The sequence below is a fragment of the Podarcis muralis genome, chromosome 12, assembly GCF_964188315.1.
Source record: "Podarcis muralis chromosome 12, rPodMur119.hap1.1, whole genome shotgun sequence".
NCBI lineage: Eukaryota > Metazoa > Chordata > Lepidosauria > Squamata > Lacertidae > Podarcis > Podarcis muralis.
In genome coordinates, this window is record NC_135666.1 from 17,909,949 (window position 1) to 17,933,186 (window position 23,238).

At 47.4% G+C, this 23,238-nt stretch overlaps 1 protein-coding gene across 1 annotated transcript; it reads right to left on the minus strand.

Moving 5' to 3' along the window:
• Nucleotides 1-9,240: 9,240 nt before the first annotated feature.
• Nucleotides 9,241-12,404, minus strand: LOC144329300 (uncharacterized). The gene has a single exon (XM_077936771.1). It carries the CDS (start codon nt 10,921-10,923, stop codon nt 9,241-9,243), a length of 1,683 nt encoding a protein of 560 aa, XP_077792897.1. The 5' UTR covers nt 10,924-12,404.
• Nucleotides 12,405-23,238: the final 10,834 nt, after the last annotated feature.

A 23,238-nucleotide genomic window follows, 5' to 3' on the forward strand; every position in this document is an offset into this window, starting at 1 on the left:
CAAATAAGGGATCGAAAGTAATGTTCAGTGATTGGATAGTTACAGTAACATTGTACTGGAGCTCTATATAAGCAGGCTAGCTGAACCCTTCAGTTCAGTTCAGTTCAGTTTTGGCCTGTGAATAAACAAGAGCTTTTTGAAGAATCGCTGTGTCGTCTGATATGTTCACCCACAACTTAACAATATATGTCACATTATATCACAGAAACCTTGTATCATAGACATACCACCAGTCTCCAGAAGATTTTATTCCCACAAAACCACACACGCTATGTGCTAGAACCCCTGGAACCTTTTACCACAGAGATTGGGGGGGTGGAACATTATGCTCTAAATCCAGATTGGGATCTGCACCAGTTTCAAAAAAACAAAACAAAAAACACAACCCCAACCCCACTAGGTAAAGGTAAGGTAAATGACCCCTGGACGGTTAAGTCCAGTCAAGGGCGACTATGGCGTTGCAGCGTTCATCTCGCTTTCAGGCTGAGGGAGCCAGTGTTTGTCCACAGACAGCTTTCTGGGTCATGTGGCCAGCATGACTAAACTGCTTCTGGCATAATGGTACACCGTGACGGAAATCAGAGCGTATGGAAACATCGTTTACCTTCCCGCCGCAGCAGTACCTATTTATCTACTTGCACCGTTATGTTTTTGAACTGCTAGGTTGGCAGGAGCTGGGACAGAGCAACGGGAGCTCACCCCATCGCAGGGATTCGAACTGCCAACCTTCCGATCAGCAAGCCCAAGCTTTCTGCTGTTTCCAGTATACAAATAGCATCCAGAAAAGGCATTTCTAGCAGGAAGCTGATGCCTCTTAAGATGAATAATGATTCTGAAGATCAAGAAGCAGGACAACGGCAAACTTGAAAAGCAAGCACCATATTATATATCCAAACAGGCTTGTTTAAATGGAAGAAGTTTAAGCAGGCATCTAAAATAGTATGAAAGATTGCCTGCCTGACATCAATAGGCAAGGAGCTCTAAAGCATGGGTGCTGCCACACTGAAAGATCAATGGACTCTTCCTCTCCTTCTCCATCTGTGATTCTGATTGCTTCCCTGGCTGGAATTAGTGATAGCATATAAACAACTGGCCTCCTGAATACAAACATAAGAAGAGCCTGCTGGACCAGGCCCTTGGCCCATCTAATCCAGCATCATTTTCTCACAGTGGCCGACCAGATGCCTGTGGGAAACTCACAAGCAGGACCTGGGCACATGAGCCCTTTCTCCTTCTGTGGTTTCCAGCAACCAGCATTCAGAAGCATTGGTTCTGTGAAGGCAGAGCGTAGTCATGATGGTTAATAGCCATTGGTTATTGGCCATTAGCTGTTAGTCCAGTGTTTCCCAACCTTTTTTGGGCAAAGGCACACTTGTTTCATGAAAAAAATCTCGAGGCACACCACCATGCCAGATGGGGAAAGGTCACTTTTTACTTATGTAAAAAAAATAAAAAAATAGTAACAGCATAGAAGGTAATGGTTATCTCTTTGATGTCTGATGGGAGGGCATTCCACAGGGCGGGCGCCACTACCGAGAAGGCCCTCTGCCTGGTTCCCTGTAACCTCACTTTTCACAGTGAGGGAATTGCCAGAAGGCCCTTGGCACTGGATCTCAGTGTCTGGGCTGAACGATGGTGGCGGAGACGCTACTTCAGGTATACTGGACCGAAACCGCTTAGGGCTTTAAAGGTCAGCACCAACACTTTGAATTGTGCTCGGAAAGGTACTGGGAGCCAATGTAGGACTGTCGTTACGTGGTCTCGGCGGCAGGTAGCAGCGCTCACAGCTTACGGACTGCACCGTGTAACAGGTGTCTGGCCCAGCAGCCTAAGGCGGACAAGCCACTGAAACAGGCATTCAGAATCCATTCATTTCATAAAACCTGCAGGGCTCAATCTCTGTGTTTGTGTATGTGTGTGTTTCTGTTTTGCCCAAGGGTCTGGGGGTGGGAGAGAGCTCTTTAGCATGATGCTTTAAAAACAATTAAATTATCAACAAACAAACCTGATGATACGAATAGCAACGTCAGGTGCTACCGGGGGGGGGGAGAAGGGGGCCTACTCGGAAGTAAATACTGCGTCCAGGCGCAATTAGCGCTGATTTAAGGTGCACCAAGACTGCCTAAAAACCTCACCAAAGATATGCAACAAAGCGCTTCGTTGCAGAGGGGAGAGTTTGTGCACCGTGGAGGCTGGAGGGCTTCTATTCTACATGCGGGGGTTGGGGGGGCGAGGAAAATGTGCTCCGTGGGGGGGCGGGGAAGGCAAGAAAAGGAGCTGAGCTCTAACTATAGGCTCCCACGCTTGAGCAGGCCCGACTCGGTGGGGCGGACCACCCTCTCTCCTGGAGGAGGAGGAGGAAGAGGAGGAGGAGATTCCCATCCACGGCGTGGCCTCCCGCGCTCCTGAACGGGAAATCTCTGCAGCCCAAGACTCTCCGCGAGGCAGCTCCTCCCTTCCTGCCTTGAGCCGCAGCCAGCCGCGCCCCCCTCCCCAGTTATCTGCTGCCTGCCAAGCCCCGCCCCTCTTCATTGTCCTCCCCTTCTGTTTATTCCCCTTCCTCCATCCCTCGCTTTTTCCCCTCTCTTTCCTTTTTTTAAAAAAATATTTTCTCTTCCCCTTCTTTTTTTCCACCCTTTCTTTTTTCTCTTTCTCCCCCCCCCCTCCCCGCCCTCCTGGGTTAAAGGATTTGAGCAATGGGTCTGGAGGTGGAGCTCGTCGGAGGATTAGCCCGACTCGCCCGCCTCCCTCCCACGGCACACTAGGCAACGTCCGGCGGCACACTAGTGTGCCGCGGAACACCGGTTGGGAAACACTGTGTTAGTCTATAGGTACAACCTTTTTCTGTTGATGTCAATGGGGGGAAACCCATTACAATGGAACTGGATTGCACCCTTAATGTTTTGCTCTGTTTTACTCAATGGTTTAAATGCAGGGGTCAGCAAACTTTCTCAGCAGAGGGCCGGTCTACTGTCCCTCAGACCTTGTGGTGGGCCTGACTATTTTTTTGGGGGGGGGAGAAAACAAATTCCTATGCCCCACAAATAACCCAGAGATGCATTTTAAATACAGTGGTGCCTCACAAGACGAAATTAATTCGTTCTGCGAGTTTTTTCGTCTTGTGATTTTTTCGTCGTGCGAAGCACGGTGTCGGAAAAGTTTTGGAAAAGCTTCAAAAATCACCAAAGTCTTCAAAAACCTCAAAAAAAGGCTACCACACCGCGTGCTATGAGTTGCTCCTTGAAGTCAAGTCGCAACTGTATTAATAGTTTTAAGAAAAAGGAAACAAACTTGCAAGACGTTTCCGTCTTGCGAAGCAAGCCCATAGGGAAAATCGTCTTGCGAAGCAACTCAAAAAACCAAAAACCCTTTCGTCTTGCGAGTTTTCCATCTTGCGAGGCATTCGTCTTGCGAGGTACCACTGTAAAAGCACAAATTCTACTCATGTAAAAACACCATGTAAAAGCCCCACAAATAATCCAGAGATGCATTTTAAATAAAAGCACACATTCTACTCATGTAAAAACACGCTGATTCCCAGATTTAGAAGGTGATTGGGCTGGATCTGGCCCCCGGGCCTTAGTTTGCCTGTCCATGGTTTAAAGCCTGCATTCCACAAACCACAGAGAAGATTGAATCTCTGAGTCGAGAGGTTGTTGTTTTGAAAAATCATGTCTTATTGAATAAGTGGTTTTCTTCACAAATTAGTTTGAATTAGCAGGAGGGAAATTATATACCTACCAAGTGATAAAAAGCTGTCCGTTTTGACTTTGGCTATCCTTTTGCTTCATCACCCTGATTGTAAATCTCTAAAATTGTGTAATAGCAATTAAGAAAAGCGGGAAAAAGCAAATTGAGATACCAGACCCCAGAAAAGAATGCTTTTGGCAGAGACCCCAGATATTGTGTGTGTGCGTCAGTCAGTCTCTGGTGATTTAATTGTAACCATTCCAGGAAGTTTAAGGAAAGGTTTTTCATTGACATCACGCAACCAGCAGTGGAAAAGCTGCACTATGGGGAAGCTCTAGAGCCTTTGGTGAATATTCACCGTGTTAATGAATTCTACAGAGTGCTTATTCCACTTCATTCAATGCTGGTTTCTCAAGGCGAATGGTTCTTGGTGCCTCTGCACTTCTAAATGCCTGCTCTCTCACTACCCCTAAGATTATAGATTCAGATAGGTAGCCATGTTGGTCTGATGCAGTCAAAAAAAAAAAAGTCTAGTAGCACCTTACAGACCAACTACATTTGTTCTGGTATAAGCTGTGTATCTGAAGAAGTGTGCATGCACATGAAAGATTATACCAGAACAAACTTAGTTGGTCTATAAGGTGCTACTAGATAATTTTTTATTTTACCCCTAACATTGTTTTATTATTATTAACAACTACAACATTATCCCACTCTTCCTCCCAGAGGTGCCCAGGGTAGCAAACGCAAAAGTGATCAAACAATTAAAATATATAAAAACAATTTTGATATAGATGTAGGCTAGGGAAGAGCTTGACTTAAGAGGCTTGTTGGAAAAAGAAGATCTTCAGCAGCTGCTGGAAACACAACTGCACCTCTTCTTTAGATTTTAAAGTTATTTGCTTATCTGTTCCCCCATTCTGTTTGTAGGGCTTATTTATGGATTGCTATTAGATTTCTTGCCCACCCTTTACTGTAAGGTCCCATGTCAGGTTACAACAATAAAATATATAATTGTAAAACAAATAAACAGGTGCAATCCTAAAGCAAGAAAAGTGTAAAGCCATTTTTAAAAAAAAATCCATATATGAAAGCAGTTTAAAACAACGCCATTGCAAATGTAGGCTGGGATAAAGATATCCACTTAAAAGTGTTGTCAAAAGAAGGTCTTTAGTAGTTGCGTGTTGAGTTCCGCAGTGCCACCCCCCAAATAATTACACACTTCACACGTCAATTTTTGTTTAAGGTTTTTGGCATAATTTTTGGCCACAACTTTATTTAAAATACAAAAAATTGTGAGTGGTTGCTTAGGCATTGGTTTGACTATCTGTCCTAGCCCTCAAGGACAGTGCTGGCCCTTCCGGACTCCACCGGAAGCCAGCGTGGGAAACAAGTATTGGATGAGAAGTGAGGCCGGGAAACTGGCCCTCGCTTCTCACCCTCATGTTCCGGTGGGGCTTGCACGGCCCAAGTCCGGCTCCACGGACAAGGACGAAAGAATGGCAAGCCCCTGGATTCCTTTAACGGAATTCCCTTATCGCATCATTTGGAGGGGTAGGCACTTACCCCTCCAAGCCCCAATTAACCAATGCCTAACCGCCAACCTAACAAGTTGTGACGATTTGCTACGCAGTAGGCAAAAACCAAATGGCACCAGCCAATCAGCCAAATGGCAAAATTCCTACCGTGCCCCCGCACCAAGGCGAACGACACCATGACAGGCATAGCAAGGTCAAGCTATCAATTTAAATAAAAAACCCCCCTATTAAAGGGAGGGAGGGCGGGTGATCCGATCCAAAACGGCCAAGAGGACGTCCCTAAGTCTGGCCCTTCTATTTATAACTTCTGACTCCTCCTCCCAATTGGTAACAATCAATTTTCCCCAGCAACCCAATTAACCCTTAAGGGCCAGGGTTGCAGATTAATTTGCCTAGTCATGGCTGGGCGGCCTGCTCCCCAACCGCAACACGTGCTCTCTGTTAGGGAGAACACGCTTTGCGTGTTGAGTTCCGCAGTGCCACCCCCCAAATAATTACACACTTCACACGTCAATTTTTGTTTAAGGTTTTTGGCATAATTTTTGGCCACAACTTTATTTAAAATACAAAAAATTGTGAGTGGTTGCTTAGGCATTGGTTTGACTATCTGTCCTAGCCCTCAAGGACAGTGCTGGCCCTTCCGGACTCCACCGGAAGCCAGCGTGGGAAACAAGTATTGGATGAGAAGTGAGGCCGGGAAACTGGCCCTCGCTTCTCACCCTCATGTTCCGGTGGGGCTTGCACGGCCCAAGTCCGGCTCCACGGACAAGGACGAAAGAATGGCAAGCCCCTGGATTCCTTTAACGGAATTCCCTTATCGCATCATTTGGAGGGGTAGGCACTTACCCCTCCAAGCCCCAATTAACCAATGCCTAACCGCCATGGAGCCTCCAGCTCGCCGCCAAACCACTCACAGCCCCAGCCAAGACCTCAACTTGGCAGCCACCGCACCTAACCAAGCCTCATTCCCTGAAGCAGAAAGGTGCACGCCATCATCTCGGAAAAAGGATGGCATCTTAAAAAGAATCGCAGGGTGAGAGATCACTTCACCCCCCAGCTCAGCCATCCGGTGTGTCACCGCAGAATTGATGCGCCTCCTGGCCCTTTCTGTGGCGACTGGGCAACGACTGCCCCTCCACACACGTCGTTGCAAAAGCTGCGACCAAAATATCATTGCTGTAGGCACCATAGCCCGCAATGTCCCCAAGTCCGTCCAAATAGCAGCACGCAGTGAAGCACAGCCCATATCGACCAGGTCATTCTCTCCCAGCTGTATTACAATAGCCGCTGGTGGCCCCTCCCGGAGCAACTGGCTCCGGATCCGCGGCAGAAGCTCCGACCAAAGCATTCCTCGTCTGGACAGCCAGGACAACTGAACATGCGGAGGAAGGCCAAGCTCTGGACACACACCAGCCCGACGTGCTGCAACACCAGCCCAATGGACGATGCTGTGCCCCACCATCCACACTCGGACAGCCGCCTGACCTGACATAACACAAACAAACAAACAGAGGAAACCAAGTTAGTGAACATAGCCTCTGAACGCATTCGATTTCCAGCGGCCCAAATTCTTTATCCTGGCGGCTGACAATCCCCAGTGAGCAGCCGTCGTGGCGGCCCCAATCCTAAACGAATGGGGGGCAAAATCTCCAGCTGTACCACCACAAGCCAGGATCACTTTGCGCATCACTTTTGCGAATTGTTGCCTTGATAATGGCAACCCATCCTCATGTCGGAGCAGCGGCCCATCCCCTTGGGTGCGCACCTCCAGGTACCTACTAACATCTTTTACTGGGCAAGGTCCTGCAGCCCCCGTAGCGGGGAGACGAATCAAGGCACCTTTACCCCTCTGATCCGTCTTAGAGTGCCGAATAGTGATTCTCAATTCGTTAGGGGATAACTGCACGTCTTGGAGGAAAAGACCCCAAATGCGACCGTCCCTATGATCCTCCACCACGATTTCACCCACTCTTAAAGCGCCAAAAAAGGCGATAGAAAAGGCCGCCGAGAATAGGCGAGCCTCATATCCCGACCAACACACCACCCGCAGCTTTTTTCGCATATTGCTCAGCATGTCAAAAGATATGGGGCGTCTTTTTGCTGGACGAGGAGGACACAGCCTACCCCAGCCTTCCAGAGCCTTGCGAACAATAAACCTCGAGCAAGGATCCTTATCGAAAAATATTTTACAGAAAAATGCAATGGCTGCTGCTTGCATCCTAATCGTCTTGGCCGCCCGCCCCAATTGAAATAAGTGCGCCAGATATTTTAAAACCTGCGAAGAAGTGGGTGGGGCCCCTCGCATGTTACTGGCAGACTGGCGCATAAATGTCAGAAAATTATCCCAAACTTTTGTATAAGAGCGCAGGGTGGAGGGGGAAACCGATGCCGCTACTCCCTGCAAGACTAATTGTTGCCAAGGTTCCAGAGATGATCCGGGAAATATTCCGGAAGTATCCGTGCCTCTGGAACCAGAAGTCTGAACCGCTCCATCTGAAAACGGGACAGAGCATCAGCAATTTCATTAGAGACTCCAGGAATAAAACGTGCAGAAAAAACTATATTACAACGCAAACAATGCAGCACAAAAGCTCGCAAGAGAGCAGACACCCGCGGGGAACGTGACGACAGCTTGGCCAGCACCGTCACCACTGCCTGATTGTCAGTCCAGAAGCAGACACGTCGGTTCCTGAACTCCTCGACCCACAAATGCACTGCCACTGCAATGGGAAAAAACTCGAGAAACGTTAGGTCCCGCGTAATCTCACCTCCCCTCCACTCAGACGGCCAACGTCTTGCACACCAGCGACCCTTCCAATAAAGACCAAAACCTAGCGAACCTGCAGCATCAGATTGCACCTGGAAGTCGTTATGCAAGTTCAACGTGTCTTGCCACAACGACACACCATTGAATTCCTCAAGGAATTCCAACCACATGGACAGATCAGCCCTCACTTCACTAGAAAGGCGCACCCGATGATGTGGAGCCTTCAAACCTGAAGTGAGTCGAGCTAGGCGAGAACAGAAAGGACGCCCAGGAGCCACCACTCTGCAAGCGAAGTTCAGGTGCCCTAACAGTGACTGGATTTGCCTAAGAGACACTTTCTTTAAAGGGAGCAATTCTTCTATAACCTTCCTCAGCGCCACCAGCTTGTCACTCGGCAAGCTAGAAGTTTGAGCAACTGTATCCAAAAGGATACCCAGATAAGTAAGCCGAGTGGAAGGACCCTCAGTCTTGTCCGCGGCAAGGGGAACCCCAAGTTCCTGGGTGATGTCAGCAAACGCTTGCAGTAGCAATAAGCAATCGTCCGTATCACCAGCCGAGGCCAATAAAAAATCATCCAAATAATGTGTGACTCCGCCCCTTCCTGTCTTAGACTTAAGGGCCCATTCCAAAAAAGTGCTAAAAGATTCAAAAGCAGCACATGCAATTGAACATCCCATAGGCATAGCTTTATCAAAATAATAATTGCCCTCAAACTTAAAACCTAGCAACCAGAAATCCTCCGGATGAATTGGCAAAAGGCGAAAAGCCGATTCGATGTCGCATTTTGCCAATAAAGCAGCCTGTCCAAATTTCCGAATCATCTTGATCGCCTGATCAAGGGAGGCGTACTTCACGGAGCATAGCTCCGGAGGAATAACATCATTAACTGACGTACCCTTAGGATGTGACAAATTATGAATTAGTCGAAATTCACCAGGGGCCTTTTTTGGCACGATACCCAATGGGGATACATGCAAATTATGAAACGGAGGTTCGCTAAAAGGACCGGCCATGCGCAGCATGGTCACTTCTTTTTCTATCTTCTTGCGAGCAACCTGAGGTAGCTCACGAACTGATTTCTGATTAGCAGGATTACGTGCCACGGGAGACATGGCTACTGGAATCCGAAAACCTAACGAAAAACCATTACTCAAATAGCAAGCAGCCTCCCTATTGGGGTAGAATTGTAACCAACTTTGCAAGACCGGCAGGCGAACGGGTGTGAAAGCCAAGGAAGTCAACACATTATTTTCCTGTTCCCGAGGTTGAAGCAGGGGGCGTTGCTTTGGGGGTTTGTTGAGAACCCCCTTTTCCTCCGCGAAAGGGCCGACGACCAGCATAACAGGAGGAAGCGGCGTGCAAACCGTTGCACCTTTCGCACATGTGAGCGAATTTGCACCCCTGGCGCTGACAGGAACCCTTATTAAAGTCCCAGCAAAGAAGGCGACGTGCGGACTTAAAGGCCCCTGGCCTCATTCTCTGTTGCTCTGGCGCCTTTTTCTCAATGAGTGGAGCCACATAAGTGGTCCACACATCAAGATCTTTACGATCCCATCGGGCCGAGGGAATCTTAGCCGCCCTGCGCCTGAAATTCTCATCATATTTGATCGCCGCTTTTTCACCAGCTTTGGTGAAAGCAGAGCGAACAATAGATAGGTAAACTAACAAATGAAGAGATCTCCGCGGATAAGCCGCCATGACCACTCCAGCAAAGACTTGGAAACAATCGAGCCAACGTTCGAATGTCCTGTCTGCACTGGGCACACCAGAGCGCTTCCTTGAAGAGCTCGGCCTCTCCTGGTCCTCCGAAGGAGGAGCCAACTTAAACATCTCAACATAACGGCCATTTAGAATCCTAGTTCTCAGCTTGGACGACAAATGTGAACCTGGGATGACGTCCCTGGCGGAATTGGTAGAGACCTTAACGTCAGGTACCAATATGCCATCTTTACATTCCTGTACTGCCCCATACCTGGCCCGATGCGTGTTGGCCCGACGTTCCCAAGCCCACCTCGGGAGTCCAGAGGCCGCTTCCCCATAGCCCCAGTAAAGTTCCATAGAACTATCAGTCTCACCATCAGAACTAGAGGAAGACGTACCGGTATAAGAGGACGACGAGTCGTCCCTTCTCCGTTTTGCGCGCCTCCGCGAAGATCTCCTGCGGCGACGCTTTCCGCCTGACGACCGTCTGGGAGGCACTGGCAAGCTGTCTTCAATGGAGGACTCGGAATCAGGATCCTGCCGAGAAGGACCTGGGGCAGCATAAGAAGATGATGATTCGCTCCTCCTCTGGCTGACACGCTTCAGTGAGGACCTCCTGGAGCGACGTTTACCGCCCGAAGACTCCCTGGCAGGAATCGATAGACTGTCATCCATGGAAGACCCGTAATCAGGGCTCGGCTGTGATGCACCTGAAGCTAAGCGAGGAGAAACAACAGGTGAGATCCCGGAACCTGAGGCCACCTCATCCGCAGGCTGAGCGAGCGCAGCCCGGCGGGTGGAAGCTACCAAAGGGGTTTTCCCCCTCGCCGCCCTCCCAGAGGAACGGCATGGCCTCCGAGAACGGCCACGGGCAGCAGGTAAGTCACGGGGATGTGCTATCTGAGAATCAATCATCAAGCCCCCGGGTGATGAGCCATCTCTCTCCTCGTCACTAGACGACGGTGACGCTGGGGATGGCGCCACGACTGGACGCTGACGCCTTCTAGACGCGGAAGGCTGAGCAGAACACTGTTGAAGGAAACCATCCATTTCGGCTGTGAAGCGAGATAAGGCTACTGGATCACCCGCCATACTGTCCACCATCGATTGCACTCGTCCTGCCGGTTGACTCAGGGTGGGAGAGCGAAGCGCCTGCGATGGACCTCTGATAGGCCGTTTTGCAACAGGGGCTGAGCCGGGACGGACCGTGACTTTCTTAGGAGCCATACCTGCTATTATAATCAAATGAGAATTAACAATTGCCGCAGCCAGACGTCACTGCTGGCCGCAAACAGTGATGCGTAAGCTGTAAACAGCACGTCAGCTGCTGGAAAATTAAATAATAAATGCACTAGAATAGATGTCTGAATTATCTATTTATAATCTATCTATCTATCTATCTATCTATCTATCTATCTATCTATCTATTAACAACTGAAATCCAATCTTATTTATTTATTATTATTCCTGTTTTAATTAATTTATTTATTCTATTATTTATTTTTTCGTGATAAATAACATAAAACAAGGGGTGCAGTTACTCCTTTCCTCCAGCAGGTGGCGCTCGCTAATCCCCAGCTCATGCAAAGGGTTGCAACACAGCACTGAGCCACCAGGGGGAGCTCCAGCACAAAGACCCAGCCGCAGTAACCTTGCCTGGCCACAAGGGGGAGCAGCTAAGCAATGAGCAGGATAAAATAAACCCCAACAGCAGAGCGCAGTCGGCTTGCAAAGAAAAAGGCGGGCGCAAGCGTGGGCCGCCGCTCCCGATCCCGGGAAGCGGCCCACACGTTAATTTAACGCGGAGGGGGGCAACCGCCACAAAAGAAGGCCAGCCACTCGGTACCGCCGCGCTGTCTCCCGCAGCGCTACCGCCACCCAGGCCAACGGCCCCGCGAGGCCGCTCGTGCCGCCGCGCCGCTCGCGGCAATGCAAACGGCGGGGATAACTTCCCCCGCCGGCGTCACCCACGCTCTTCAGAGGCCCGAAGGAGGCACCCCCCACAAGGCAGGCGCCGCGGCGGCCCCGCGGAGCGGCCGCGAAAACCGGCACGACCTTCGTCGGCGTGCGGGAGCCGCACCAGGTAAGGCGGCTATTTTTCTTCTTTCCGGGGAGAGCCCTCAAGGCGCCGGGCCTCAGTGAGGCCCGAGCGGTTCGCCGAGTGCCCTTACCGCCGGCCTGCACACTCACAGCCCCGGCCCCGGCAAAACCACCGGCCGGGGAGGGGGAGGTTCAAGGGAAGGCCCTGGCGGCTTGCAAACCGGGTGCCCAGCCCGAAGGCAGGCCCTGGCAGGCTGGGGGGGGTACCCACCCTCAGCCTGTGCTATATAAATCAAAGCCCTAGCCAATTAAAATTAAGGAAATATAAAGAGGGTAAGTATCCAAATTGGGGGGGGAAGGAAGGGAAGGGGGGAGAAGGGGAAGGAAGAATTAAATGAGAAGGATAATGGGAGGGAAGGAATAAATTAATTAAACCAGGGGTGAAAGACAAGGAAAAACTCGAATTCAAAGGTAGGCCCTATGAAAACGAAAGCAAGCGAGTATACAACCAGCTCCGAGCAGCTCCTGATCCGATCCAAAACGGCCAAGAGGACGTCCCTAAGTCTGGCCCTTCTATTTATAACTTCTGACTCCTCCTCCCAATTGGTAACAATCAATTTTCCCCAGCAACCCAATTAACCCTTAAGGGCCAGGGTTGCAGATTAATTTGCCTAGTCATGGCTGGGCGGCCTGCTCCCCAACCGCAACACGTGCTCTCTGTTAGGGAGAACACGCTGTGCCAAACAGAGAGCAGAGATGGTGGCTGTCTAATATGTAATGGGCGGCTTGAATGGGGAAGCTGTGGACCATTTGGCCCTTGATATCATGCATGTAAGACCCTGATGTTGGGAAAGATGGAGGGCACAAGGAGAAGGGGACAGCAGAGGACGAGATGGTTGGACAGCGTTCTCGAAGCTACAAACATGAGTCTGACCAAACTGCGGGAGGCAGTGGAAGACAGGAGTGCCTGGCGTGCTCTGGTCCATGGGGTCATGAAGAGTTGGACACGACTAAACGACTAAACAACAAAATCATGCATCTGCAGCCTCACTCTTGCTCTATGGTCTACTAGTCTGGGAGTCACTTCTGTTTCCTGTCTGCATGTGTGACAGAGAGATGGAGAGGAGGGAGAGGAGAGAGAGAGCTGTTTCATCTTGCAGTGCTGTAAACCCCACCCACTTTTGACTCCACCCACCTGATTCGCCTTTCCTGTTGGTCAGCAGTTCTCCACGGGGAAAAGGTTTCCCATGCCTGATTTAGGGTAAGGAACAATGGTACCATTCACACCATAATTATTATTATTAATAATAATAATAATAATAATAATAATAATAATAATAATACCCCACCCATCTGACTGGGTTTCCCCAGCCATTCTGGATGGCTTCCAACAGCATATTAAAATACGATATTATTAAACATTAAAGCTTCCCTAAACAGCGCTGCCTTCAGATGTCTTCTAAAAGTCTGGTAGTTGTTTTTCTCTTTGACATCTGGTGGGAGGGCATTCCACAGGGCGGGCGCCACTACCGAGGAGGCCCTCTGCCTGGTTCCCTGTAACTTGGCTTCTCACAGTGAGGGAACCGCCAGAAGGCCCTCAGCACTGGACCTCAGTGTCTGGGCAGAACGATGGGGGTGGAGACGCTCCTCCAGGTATACTGGACCAAGGCCGTTTAGAATGAAAGCACATGGCTCCCCCTCCCCCTCCCCCACCCCAAAGAATCCTGGAAACTGTAGCTCAGCCCTCACAGAGTTACAATTCCCAGCATCCTCCCCCCCCCCCTTTCTTTGGGTGGAATGATGTGCTTTAAATGTCTGGTGTGGGTGTGAGTAATGTTTCAATGACAACATATTCTAAAACCTTTATCTCTGGTTATGAGCAATTAAAAACAAAAAACAGCCAGCTAATTTTCTTAATTCACTGTTTCTTGTTTTTTGCAATTGAACATTTCATTTGTTTTACAGATTTCCATCCCACCTTATACAATATTTCAAGGAAGCTGACATTAAAGATGTACAAGCCATTGATAGAAGACAATGAAATATAACATGACCGCGATGAATACAGAAAAGCAGCAATTAAGGCGGCATTAAAATGACATTGAAAAGTTGAAAGCAGCAGGCAGCTACATTGTGGTAAAAGCAGTAGGCAGACGAAGCAAGACACAAATCCTGAACAAAAGGCCAGGAGAACTTTAAATAAAACAGCCATGTTTTCACCTTGCTGCAGGTGAACCTACAGAAGTGTAGGTGATTGGTGCAAAATCATGGGCTGGGGATTCAACATGGAACCTCACCAGGTGACCTCAGAAGGAGAGTAGGTCCAGCATGGCAGAGATGATCCATGACATTATGCCTTTGAACCTTGCTGTGACTCATATCTCAGATAAATTCATTGAAAATACATTGAAACAGGAGTTGCGACCCTCAGACTCGGTGGGGGCAGCTGAGGCCCTCCAATACTTTCTATCTGGTCCTCAGAACATTATTCTAATGCCTGGTTCCCATACCGTAATCAGACATCTCCCATAAGAGATAGTGGCAGCATGAAAACTCTTGAGGGAAGGAGCCAGAATGATGAGGTGTCTGGTGCTACATATTATGACTGCAACAGAGATAGATCATTGCTCACAGCTGTCTCTGCATAATGTCCTTAACCTGTGCTACAGGTCTTACTTGTCCAACTATGGGATGAAGTGCCGTCTTCCACTTTGTACACTGCAGTGAAAGCACAAAACAGGATTTGGGCTGAACATCTGGAGAACTTACTAATGGCAAGAAGCATTGGGCATTGAAACCAATTACATAGGGTAGTGGAAGGTTCTACTACCACTCCTACCTCCTAGGCAGCCATCCGTTGGGATGCTTTAGGTCTGAATTACCTTCATCAAGCAAGTTTTTTTATTATCTACAAGACCCTTTCCAACTGCATAGTTCTGTAGGAAGCACAAATCACTTCACTTCCTCTTCCTCTTTCACAGCTTCCTGCATTATACAGACACACACACACACACACACACACACACACACACACACGACTGCTCATTAATTGTTTCACCCTTCTTCAGAATTTATCAGCTGGCCTGATTTGTTTTTACAGGGGCGAATGTACCTCATAGCTCCAATGCAGAAGAAGGCAGAGTGTTTTATAGCTCTCACCTCTGGCAAATTCAAACCATAATGCCTCGCTCTCCCCAAACACATATTTTACAATCAGAGGTTAACAACTTTGCCAGATATACAATGGCTGGACTGTGGGTGCGTTGCTGGGTTTCATAAAGCTGTCAGCCGGGGAAACTGTAAGCATGAGTGTACATATTCATCAAGCCATTCCCTACCAAAGCTTTTTCTCAATATGTGTTCTTAAAGCTAAACCGTACAGCACAAAATCCAAGAACAACAAGGAAACATTTGTAGAAGGAAAGGCACTTAAGTTGCATCAGCCGGAGGGGAAACATAATTTACATAACTGAAACAATTTTTCAAGCAAAGAAAAGCAGAAACTAACCTTTTCAGGATTTTTTAAAAAAAATAAATCAGAACGGAGTTTGCCCAGTCAATGCTGCAAGACACTTGCAGCACAATTCTATGGATGTCTAGTCCAAAAGAAGTTCTACTGCTTTGTCTGTACAGGATTGTAGTCTTAGACTAGCTTCTTTCTGATTCCCCACCCACCCAAAAAAGGAAGTGGTTTGTGTTACAAATTAGAATTATAGAGTGCATTAAAAAAAAAACTTTTCCAATTTAGTTTTTAGCTTGTTGACCAAACATGTCATGATTTTCACGGATGACTCCACTTTTATATTTTTTATTTCCCTTTCTTTTTCGCTATATTAATATTTTACTTTAGCCTTGAGGCCATTGTTAGCCACAAAGGCACTCGAAGTAGCTTACAATGAAATCAAAATAAAATATCATTACATGTCACAGGTGAGGTGAATGTGTCATGCTTTGGAATTTTTCAATAAACTTTGTTAAAAACAAGTAAAAAAAATACACTAAAATGCTCCTTAATTTTCATGAGGACTTGGGGGGGGGGGTTGCAAACTGATCTGGAAATGTGGAGAACTGATCTGGAAGAGTGGAAAAATAGGAAGTGGAAGAAAACCAAAATTGAGAAATACAGATTTGCCCTGGGGGTGGGTGCTTTCACACACATAACTATGCATGGATTCATACACATTGAGACACAAACTTTGCAGACCTTAAAGATAGTAATATTACTATCTGCTCATTACAGTTGTTCTAATAGACTGAAAAAGTGAAAGGAACCACAAAAACACTTTGAAAAACTGTTCTGCTTATGTGTGCAATCAGCACATTACACTGTCACTTCCAACAGGAAATGTTGTCAGATTACAATTCCCAGGCTTTCAGCTTTCTCAGGGGCAAAAAAGGGGAAAAAAGAAAACACCAGAGGATAAATGGTGTGGCAAGGAAATTTTGGCCCATGTGCAGAGCACAATGGTCCTCCTGTCTCTCTCTGGTAGATTGATTTATTGGAAATTAGAGCGGGAAGAAAAAGACTAAATAAGTCAAGCCTGTCATTATTATGTCATATGTACTTGCGTTGTGCCGTATAGCCGCAATCTGCTGTTTTGTAAACTGAGCTATCAAACACTTGTTATTTTAAAGCTGGAATTTGTCAGGCTCCCCTGACAAGCCAGCAGCTCCAGCTCCCAGTCTGATTCATGACTGGCTCTGAGACAGAGGAAGTTCGTGTCTGCTGTAATCTAAACACAGTGTAAATGGAACATAGAGGCAGCGCTGAAAGAAGGAAAGTGGCTAAACCCAATAAACTCAGAGTGCTATGGGAGGGGGTTAAAACTGTATCAAGCTTCTGGGGCTGCCCAAAAGAACTTATACTTCAGAAATGCAAAATGCAAATATTTTAACAGTCCATTTCAAAAGTTCTGACCCAGTTTAAAACAAAGAGAAAGGCCATTTGCTCCAGAGCTGTCCCGCTGGATTTGCAATTTTAGGATTGCGGCCTCAAGTTTGCTGAAGCAACTTCCCACATGTGCAGTTCTGCTACATCTGTATTTTCCATTCAAAGCATAAATGACCACAGTGCATCTTGGGAGGTTGGGCTTGCTTCCCCTCCCCGCCAAAAAGGTGTGTGTAGGTCACACAGTCGAACATAAAAGGAATGCACATTCATTCTAATTAGGAGGGAATCTGGACTCATTCTCTCAATGAATTAATGGGTTTTATTCATGCCCACAAAATGAGGAAGGAACAGAGCTCATGCATGCTTTTTGTATGCAAAAGCCAGCTGTCTCTGCATTAAAGATCGCAAGCAGCAGCAGTGTTTTGAGCCTTAAAGAATTGCCACCAGTCGGCGGAGACAACTTCCTACACACAGCTTGGGTGCACACAGGGATGATTCAAGGTGCATAAACATCCATTCATACATATGCTAAGTGGCAGCGACACTTGCCACCCAGAAGCAGGTTGTGCAATGCTGCCTCACCTTCATTGTTCCACCAACCTCTATTGCCTTTCTGTGCTCTCCAGATGTTATGGACTGCAACTCCCATTTGCCCCCACCCCACAATCATTGGCTATGCTGACAAGTGCTGATGGACACTGAAGTCCTAAACAACTGAAGAACACCAGTACGTTTCTGAGCACAATTCAAAGTGTTGGTGCTGACCTTTAAAGCCCTAAACAGCCTCGGCCCAGTATACCTGAAGGAGCTTGTCCACCCCCATCATTCAGCTCGGAAACTGAGGTCCAGCTCTGAGGGCCTTCTGGCTGTTCCCTCACCGTGAGAAGGAAACCAAGCAGAGGGCCTTCTTGGTAGTGGTGCCCACCCTGTGGAACGCCCTCCCATCAGATGTCAAGGAAATAAACAACTATCTGACTTTTAGAAGGCATCTGAAGGCAGCCCTGTTTAGGGAAGATTTAATGGTTGATCTTCTGCCATCTTTTTAATGTTCTGTTGCGAGCCGCCCAGAGTGGCTGGGGAAACCCAGCCAGAGGGGTGGGATATAAATAATAAATTATGTTGTTGTTGTTGTTGTTGTTATACCAGTTTGGGAAAGACCATAGGAGGAGTGTTTGGCCACCCCAATAACATATTTGAGGGGGCTAGGCATTGCTTTGCATTATAGAGAGAGGGGGGCATATTTTGCATATATATTTTGCAAATATTGCATATTTGAGGGGGCTGGGCATTAATGGACATTGCTATTCAAATAGTGTCATGTGATTGATTATGCAGGGTGGGGCTTACCTGGCCCCACCCCACCCCAGTATTTTTTCAAGTTGGCACCTATGGAGAACTTGGAGAAGACTGTTAAAATGGCCATTGGTCATTGAGGTTCTTAGAATTACTAGAATTTGCTGTTTAATCCTGTTTTAGGCAAGAAATTCAGAGGTATAGATGACTTCCAAGACTTTGCTTGAAAATCTCCAGAAATAGAGTGCCCTCTAAGTAATTACTCCCAAGGTCAAACTGCTCTTACCATCAACAAGTTTCTCTTGGCATTCAGCTGAAATCTGCCCTCCTGTAATTTAAACCCAGCGCTGGCCCACCTATTAGAAAAGTGCAAGATCTTGCATGATTTCAGCCGAGATCTCACCCAAAATTGCCAAGATTTCACCTGAAATCTGCACCGGTGCTGCTCCTCCACCAGTGGCAGAGGCAGCAGGGAGGATGGTGCAGGCGGCAGGGGTACAGATGACAGTGCTGGTGGCGGCAGCAGTAGTGGTAGCAGCAGCAGGGCAGCACCTCCCATTTTACCTCAAACAGTAAAATGTAACATGCCACTCTTGATTACAACTACAGTGGTACCTCGCAAGACGAATGCCTCGCAACACAAAAAACTCGCTAGACGAAAGGGTTTTTTGTTTTTTGAGCTGCTTCGCAAGACGATTTTCCCTATGGGCTTGCTTCGTAAGACGGAAACGTCTTGCAAGTTTGTTTCCTTTTTCTCAACACCGTTAATACAGTTGCGACTTGACTTCGAGGAGCAACTCATAGCATGCAGTGTGGTAGCCTTTTTTGAGGTTTTTGAAGACTTTGGTGATTTTTGAAGCTTTTCCGAACCTTTTCTGAGACCGTGCTTCGCAAGACGAAAAAAATCACAAGACGACAAAACTCGCGGAACGAATTAATTTCGTCTTGCGAGGCACCACTGTATTAGATTTAGTCCTGCCTTCTGGGGCAGCAGAGAACAAGTCTTTGTCCTTCATGCATTTGCCCTTCAGGTACTTGAAGGGTACCATCAACTTCCTTTAAATGTGCAATTCAGAACTAGGCGCTGTACCCTGTATGGAGTCTCATCAGTGGCATAGTATGGAGGGGCAGAGCGGTGATTGTCCCAGGTGCAAAATTGTTAGGGGCACAAAATTGCCTTAATACAGCTGTGTGCTTCCATTGCTGGGCTCTGTTGCAAACCAGGAAGTGACCTCTCCAAACAATGGAACAACTCTTCCTTTCTTATCTCTGTGGCTTCGACCTCCTGGGTGATACAGATGCCATTGGGCATTTAAACAGGCATGCATAGTCTGCCTGTTTCCCAGCCACCCCTCTGTGCAGCCCTGGGAGCTCGCAAGCCATGCTACGCCACAGGGTCGCTTACATTCCTTTTAATGCAAGTAGTTTAGAGTTTGCTAGCTTCACGTGCATAAAGCTTTAGGCCTTGCTATAATTGTCTTATTTCATTACTTTAAAACCATTTTGAGAGCTGAAATGCAACTGTGGTCATCCCTCCAGCAAGCCTACCAACTGCATGTATTTATATTTGGGAAGCGTAGTTAGAAGAGGATAGATGCTGCTTTTTGTCCAACTTTGTGTCTAGACAATGTGAGAGGAAGGGAAAGGTCTCTTAATTATATTGCGAGACCCCCAAGGCATTAGATCATTCTTTCAAGGAACTCAGATCTTGAAATTTTAGAATTAGAATTTAAACTCAACCGCAGAGTCCCAGACAAATATAATCAAGGAGATTAAGGTGAAATTAACACACAGCCTTTGGGAGCGTCTGTTGTAAGAATAGCAATTAAACCTGCTGGTCGGGAGACTTCCAGAAAGATCAACATGGCAAGAGTCTGACCAATTTGGCCCCATCCATTGACCAGTGAAGGAACAGTTGCTCCAAAGCTTTCTTTCTCCTCTGTTCCTTTTTCCTTTTGCACTGGTACACTCTTTCACACAAACGCTTCTTCCTGCGTGGACGTAGCTTAAACCTGTGTTCAGTGTAACATGTGAATCGGACCAATATGTCAGTGCCAGTTGCACATGTAAAGGGTGGGCATTCCACAGTTGGGTGCAGTTGCAGAGAATGTTCTCTCCTGTGTCACCACATAGTGGATTTCCCTGGATGATGGAACCAGAAGAGTGCCCTTTGATTATCTAAAGGCACACACAGGTTGATATAGGGAGAGTTGGGTTTTGGGGGTATTTAGGTCCCAAGCCATGTGTGCAGGGCCGTCTTTAGCACCCTGGCCTGGAAAAAACTGCCCAGTGCCCCCAATTTGGGAAGGACAAGTTGTTGAGCTTTTTTTAGCAGCTCAGAGTTGTTGAGCTTTTGGGGAGACACGCAACTCTCTCCCATGCTGGTGGAGGGAGGAGAACAATCCCAGCAGAGGCTTGGGAGGGAAGCTGTGCACCCTGTAAGGGAAGCAGCACATCTCGTATGAGCAGTGTGCATGCACTGGGCGGGCCTCTCGACAGCCTGCCAATCCCAGGTGTGCAGGAGGTTGGAGCATCCACAGCAGAAAAGCCTGCGGTGCTCTGACGGGCTCTGCTCCACTCGGCAGTGGCTGTCGCCTAACCTGGCTCTTCAATCCCCAGACTTCAAATCTCAGCCCCAGACTCTTGGCCTGGTGTCCCTGAGGGCCCAGTGCCCGGGTGCCCCACACCCCTAGCGCCTATGGGTAAGCTGGCCCTGCATGTGTGCTTTAAAGGTAAACATCAGCACCTAGAATTGGGCTTGGAAGCAGTCAAGTCCTCCTCCTTGCTCTAAGAAACTGAAAATAGGTAGTCAGCATGACACCCTTCAGATGTTTTGGATGATAACTCTGTTCACCAAACACCAGAAATTATGAGAAATGTAGTCACCAACATCTGAGGGGACCATGTCACTTACCTCTTCTTTTAAAGGTCTTGCTGCATGATTTAGATACTGATTCTTGCCTACATCACTCCCCCTTCACTGTGCTGGTTGAGGAAGGTTGCTTTATTTTGCTGCCGTGATTCTCACTTTGCATGGAGGAATCAATGGGGTTGTGGGGGGTAGCGCAAGAGAATTCTCCGTTGGCACGTTCCCACCTCTTCAAGGTTAAGAGGGCCAATGGAGGTGCCTTGACCGGAAAGCCACAAAATCTCTGAGGCAGTGCTGAGGAAATCATTATGACCAGGAACATTCTCAGCAGGTCAAATTTAGCTGAACTCAAAAGACCTATCCGAAACGCTTGCGGACCAATTATTCTATTTCCTTTGGAATATGATGGAATCGTGAAAATTGTTGGTTAGACTGGTCAATTTGGCTAGTGGCAACAGAGTGTTTTCGGGGGGGGGGGTGGAACTTGCTGGAAAAGCTATAGTCATCAGATCAACACTTTCTCTCTTCTTAAATACACACATTCCTTTTTTTCTTCTTTTTTTTTGAAAACTGAATGGTAGCTATTGAATATAGCTAGCATACTCTCTCTATACCTTCCACTTAACTTTCTCGTGACTATGAATACTGCAGAGTTGTCAGATTCATGTGGTTCGATAGGCATTTTCTGCTAGAATTAAGAGTTGTTTTCAATCTGCATAATTGCAGATAATTAGTGCCCTTTGGGACATGTACACCACACTGAATCACTGTTTGCTTTTCTACCATCTTGCACATTTGGTCACAGGATGTGTGCGACTGCAAGTCCAGGAACAATGGCCAAAATTATAATTTGCATTTGCTACTTACGCCCGTTACCCATTTCCTTTGTAAGACCTCTAAATGCATATTTTGAAATCACTCTAATGAATAAAGCAGAATTACAGAATGGGGCGGCAAATTACAACTAAATCTCAACAAGAGAGGATAAACCCCATCTTTTTTGTGTAGTCACTCCAGTGGCTGGAGTAATTGGATGATAGCCTGGGGGCATCCATTTGGTCTATAATTAGGTCATTTCTTCCTCATCCCCTGTGTGTATGTATAATTACAAATTAATTTGAAATCCCACTGTGAGAGGGGGGGATCAATATAGTATCAGGGAGTGGGGTGGGGGGGAACAAGAGCCAGGGGATATTATTAGTTTATGGAAAAAATGGTTCTTCTGTCAAAAAACTCACTTGAACCAAAAGTCATATCCACATTGGCAGAAACTTGAATATATTTTTGTTTCTTGGTAACTCTTTTGTATGAGGATGTTTTCTTTTTGTTCCTCTTTGCCCATGGCACCAATGTGGTGCAGTGGTGAATGTCTGGCCCTTGGCTGTGGGAGGCTGTAGCTCAGGTCCACCACCAGGGCGAGAGTGGCATTGACTTCAGCCAATCAGGCAATGTAGTTGGGGTTGAAGGGTTAATCAGAGCAATGAGGGGGTGGGCTGAAAGGCCTGGACTGCCTGCTAGTTCCTCTGGCGCTCTCATAGGGCCCCTTGCCTCAAAGCTGGTGCTTGGATGGTTGAGCTTCCTGCCACTCTTGCCCTGGGTTTATAATTTTTCCAGATCAAGATGGCAGGTAGTCAGAGGCCTGAAGGAGTTGAGTGGAGCAGTGGTTTTCTAGGCAGCCCATGCTGGCAAACAGCCTTGCGTTCATTTGCCAGCTTCCCACCTCCAAATCACCTAGCCAAGAAGGAAGGGATGGCAGCACAGCAGAGGCCATGCTACTGCCACCACAACTAACAAAATCGAGAGGGTTTTTAAGAAGACAGGGAGGGCAGCATCAAAGCATAGGAATAGCCCTGCTGGATCAGGCCAAGGGCCCATCTAGTCCAGCATCCTGTTCTCACAGTGGCCAACCAGATACTTGTGGAGTTGACCAGGTCTCCAAGTGACTTTCAACACATTAAAAAATATAAACGTAAATACATTACACCATCAACAGATAGATACAAACAACTGTAATGCACCAACAATAACAATGACAACATTATGTTGTTAATAGTAGTACCACTCTTTTGTGCTTTGGTCAGATCACACCTGGAATATTGTGTGCATTTCTGGGCTCCACAATAAGAAGGATACGACAAGCTGGAATGTGTGCTGAGCAGGGCGACCGAGATGATCAAGGGTCTGGAAACCAAGCCTTATGAAGAATGGTCGAAGGAGTTGAGTATGTTTAGCCTGGAAAAGAGGAGACTGAGAGGAGATATGATAGCCATCTTCAAACATCTCAAGAGTTGTCACATGGAGGATGGAGCAAAATTGTTTTCTCCTGCTCTGGAAAAACCCAAACCAATGACTTCAAGTTACAAGAAAGGAAACATCAAGAAGAACTTTCCGACAGTAAGAGCCGTTTGGTAGTGAAATGAACTACCACGGGAGGTGGTAGACTCTCGTG